Source organism: Macrobrachium rosenbergii, chromosome 22 (genome assembly GCF_040412425.1).
Source record: "Macrobrachium rosenbergii isolate ZJJX-2024 chromosome 22, ASM4041242v1, whole genome shotgun sequence".
Classification (NCBI taxonomy): Eukaryota; Metazoa; Arthropoda; class Malacostraca; order Decapoda; family Palaemonidae; genus Macrobrachium; species Macrobrachium rosenbergii.
Genome location: NC_089762.1, coordinates 43,928,391 through 43,933,390, shown reverse-complemented (window position 1 = coordinate 43,933,390; position 5,000 = coordinate 43,928,391). Strand labels below are relative to the sequence as shown.

The 5,000-nt window shown below is 30.5% G+C and overlaps 1 protein-coding gene across 5 annotated transcripts in view; it reads left to right on the top strand.

Moving 5' to 3' along the window:
* Positions 1-5,000, top strand: part of LOC136850822 (putative neural-cadherin 2) — a 774,623-nt gene that overhangs the window by 625,366 nt on the left and 144,257 nt on the right. For all 5 annotated transcript variants that reach the window (XM_067124844.1, XM_067124842.1, XM_067124845.1 and 2 more), the window contains one exon: positions 3,378-3,493. In XM_067124844.1, coding sequence (XP_066980945.1) covers positions 3,378-3,493 — 116 coding nt within the window. The remainder of the gene's footprint in view (positions 1-3,377; positions 3,494-5,000) is intronic.

Below are 5,000 nucleotides of genomic sequence, written 5' to 3'. Positions count from 1 at the left end.
ATATATATATGTATATATATATATATATATATATATATATATATATATATATATATATATATATATATATATATATATATATACATATACTGTACATATATATATATATATATATATATATATATATATATATATATATATATATATATATATATATATATATATATATATATATATATATATATATATATACACACACACACACCGAGACTGCTTTTTTTCCAGCCAGTTCCTAGACCTTGGGGAAACCAGCTAACCCTTATATACTGCTAATTAAATTATAGCCAACCTCGACAGTGGACACAGGTTCAGACTCCATTAAACCAACTTCACTGTCGCCTTTTGATATTGTCAAGCCAAGAAATTCCTCCCCGTCTCGTCTGGAATTCCAGGGACTTGTGTTCTGGAATCTTCGCTGGATTTGAAGTCTACCGTTGCCATAACTGATGCTCTGGAAAATGAGATGTTATAAGTTCCGGAAGACGGGAATTGACTTGGCCTCTAACGCGATCAGAAAACTGGAACGAATTGGAATGTGGTTTTAGCCAGTGGCCCGGAAGGTTTTGAGATTCCAGAAAAAAACTTGACACTTTGCGTGATACTTCCGTCCAGTGTCAGTTTGGATAATCACCTTATTTTACCTTGTTTTCTTATAATATTTTTGTTTGTTTATTTGTTTCGTTATTTATCTGTACATGATTATTTTTTTATGTATAATAATTATTTTATCGATGTTTAATTATTTTAGTTATAAATTAATACTTTTTATCAATGAATAATTATTTTATCAATTAATAATGATTTTATTTATCATTGAATAATTATTTTAGCAATGAATAATTAATTTATTTATCAATGAAAAATAATTTTATTTATCAATGTGTAATTATTTTATTTATGTATAATTATTGATTATTTTGTTTGAATTGTTCTCAACATTTTTATTCTTCTCTGGATGTCTGATTCGCTTCTTGTTTCTTCTGTTCTATAGATATATTCTTAGCATGTTAATGGTTTTATCGCTTATTCTATAATAATAATAATAGTAATAATTAATAATAATTTTGCTCTGTAAAGTTACTTCACATTTTTAATCAAGATTTTTACAGCTAATAGCTTTTATTGATCATTCGATTTTAATGAGTTTTCACCTTTTCTTTCTTTTTTTCTTTAATTTTTTATTTATTAATTAATTTATTCCTTTATCTCTTTATATTTATTTATATGTTTATTAATTTATACATTTTTAAAATTATTTATGCATTTATGTTTATTTATCATTATTTATTCTTTATTTTTAGTAGGTAAAAAAAATGCCCCACCTGAACACACCCGTCCGGGTCCCCCACCTCCCCATCTGACATCCCCCCCCCCTCCCCCATACTTTCATTCCTTTCACCCCCAAAAAGAAGCAAAACCAAAAGCAACCGCTGGAATTTCGGAAATGTCTCCTGCTTTCCACTCATCAATCCTTTTCCGCCGGAGGAATTGGAATGAAGAGAGAGAGAGAGAGAGAATAAGGAGTCCATGGTCGCAGAGAGAGAGAGAGGGAGAAAGAGAGAATAAGGAGTCCAGGGTAGCAGAGAGAGAGAGAGAGAGAGAGAGAGAGAGAGAGAGAGAGAGAGAGAGAGAGAGAGAGAGAGCATCCGCCCTAATTGCGAGGCTGATTCGCTTCGCTTCACAGCGACCAAGAGGAATTACTTTCGGGAGCGTTCTCTTCTAATGGAGCTGAATTATCAAAGAATCCATTTGTACCTGTTGATGTACGTTTCAAAAATTTCTGTTCTGTTTAATTGAACGAATAAGAAGAGTTTTATGCTGGAGAGCAGCTCGTTCGTCCGCGTGACTTGCAAATGGTTGCGTAGTCGCATTGTTTAGTGAATTATGCTTCAGATGGCACCAAATCTACCTGGCATTAATCCGGTAATGTTTCTTTGCAAAACAATCACAAAACACGTGAAGTGTTTTGTGGCTTCTTAAAATGGGATTTGGTCTTAAAAAGGGATTTCCAGTGACGGATTAACTCTCGTCATTTTTGACAGTGTTCGTGTTTGTGTGTATCTTACTTTCGCCCTTCCAGGATTAGGCGTTTTGTCTTTATTCTTTTTTTTCCTCTCTCTACCGGACGAGAGGATGTGCCGGTCTAAAAGTAGCAATCTCTCAGGGATGTTCTTGACTAAAGGATACGTCTACACGTTTCCTTTTCATCTTCATTTCTTTTCGTCTTCTTTTTATTTCGGATATTTTCGTACATCAATGGACTTTCTCATGTCTGTCAGGCGTAAGATATTTTTTTGTAGTTTCTATGAAGATAAAAAGTAAACGAAAAAAAGGCATGAATTTTTTTTTTTACAGTTTATTCAAGACGTAAGAATGCGCTTTGCCCAAAAAGTGCAAAGCTTCGATGTAACAAAAAAAGAAAATAATATTTAAAAGTGATTGAAATATATTACTGATACTCAGATCGCTATTGTTTTCAAAGTTGAAATATCCTCAGTAACTCTGTTTTATTTATCTGGTTCAGGAAAAAAGGAAATAGAACAATGTTTTTTTTTTTAAAAAGGAATTGAAATATCTTGCTGGTGCACACTGCCATTTTTTTTTTATAAAATGACGGAATGGTCTTCAGTAACTCTTTCGTTTTTATTTCCACATTTTTTAAATGATGAAATATCCTCAGTAACTTTTATTTCTCTCGTTCAGCAAAAAACAAACAACAATGTTTAAAAATGATTAAAATGTCTTTCTAATATACAAGCAGTCATTTTTCTAATGATAGAATATCCTTCCTAACTTTTATTTATCTCATTCAGGACGAAACAAAATAGAGCAGTGTAAAAAAAATTATTAAATCTGCCGTACTCACACATTATTTTTTATTTTTATTTTTAATAATGATAAAACTACCTCAATACCTATTTTCTTTTTTTTAACTGATACATAGATTGACATTTTTCTTAATGGTAAAACGTCCTTCAATAACTTTTATATTTTATTGTATTTTTTAAACTTATACATAATTTGACACTTTTCTTAATGATAAAAGTCCTTCAGTAACTATTTTATATTTTTTGTAACTGATACATTTTTTGTCACTTTTCTTAATGATAAAATGCCCTTAATAAATATTTTATATATTTTGTTTTTGTTTTTGAACTGATACTTTTTTTGTCGATTTTCTTAATGATAAAATACCCTTCAAGAACTATTTTATATATATTTTTTTTCAAAATGATACATAGACGGACACTTTTGTTAATGATAAAGCGTCCTCAATAAATATTTCAATTTATGATTTGTTTTTCACTGATACATAGACTGACACTTTTCTTAATGATAAAACGTCCTCAGTATATATTTTAATTTATCCTTTTCAGGTGCAACCGTTCGATACAGCATCACAGGGGGCAACAAAGACGGCCTCTTCACAATCGACCAACACACAGGCCTTATCACCCTCTCCGCCACGCTCGATTACGAACTCCAACGAAAGGTAGGTGGAAGGAGAGAGAGAGAGAGAGAATAGGTGTTCATTGACCTTGGAATTGAAATTCGGGCCGATGCCAGCTTTGCATGAATGTGTGGAGGAAACATTTTTCGGAATCGGAATTTGAGAGAGAGAGAGAGAGAGAGAGAGAGAGAGAGAGAGAGAGGAAGAGAATACAGTAGGTGTTCACTGACCTTGGAATTGAAATTCGGGTCGATGCCAGCTTTGCATGAATGTGTGGAGGAAACATTTTTCGGAATCGGAATTTGAGAGAGAGAGAGAGAGAGGAAGAGAATACAGTAGGTGTTCACTGACCTTGGAATTGAAATTCGGGCCGATTCCAAATTTGCATGAATGTGTGGAGGAAACATTTTTCTGAAAGGGAATTTGAGAGAGAGAGAGAGAGAGAGAGAGAGAGAGAGAGAGAGAGAGAGAGAGAGAGAGAGAGAGAGAGAGAGAGAATAGGTGTTCACTGACCTTGGAATTGAAATTCGGGCCGATGCCAGCTTTGCATGAATGTGTGGAGGAAACATTTTTCGGAAAGGGAATTTGAGAGAGAGAGAGTTCATTGACCTTGGAATTGTAAGAAAAGGAATTTAGAAAAGGCTTAATGCTCAAAATAGCAGTATGTAAAAATAAAAGTTATTGAAACAAATGTCTGATATGATTATTAGGTAAAAGAATTGATATCTACATTTACAAATGTTTAGGAAACATTTTTATCCAGTGAGAAATTTGGAAGTGGGTTCGTGCACGGAACATGAACAAATTAAACCAGAAGTTTATAAAATTATTTTCTGAAAATTTTTCTAGATAGAAGAAGTAATATCCTATGCAAATATTTTGTGAGATAAATTGAAAAATAGTTTGTAAGTAGTTAACATAAGGCAGAACTAAAATTGCTAAGAAATCATATTCAGAAAGGAAAATACGTTCACCGGAATTATGGTTCTTCGTGTCGTTTGCATCAAAGGGCAAGATATCTTAGTTACATTCCCATTTTACTTTTGTAAAAATGAGATGCAGAATTAATTACCACAAAGTTAAATTGGATATTTGATATGTATGGCAATATCAGTTGTTATCAAGGATAACTTCAAGGTTTAATTAAATTTCTGATAACCACAATCCCTTGTATGATTTTATCTTACATAACAAGTAAAGCAATTAGTCCTGGGTGAAACGTAGATCCCATTCGATATTTCCTTAATTATATTATCGGTTCTCAGAAAGAATATGCATATATATATATATATATATATATATATATATATATATATATATATATATATATATATATATATATATATATATATATATATATATATATATATAATATATATACATATATATATATATATATATATATATATATATATATATATATATATATATATATATATATATATATATATATATGTATATATATATATATTATATAATATATATATATATATATATATATATATATATATATATATATATTAATAAATATTTATATATAAATGTATAT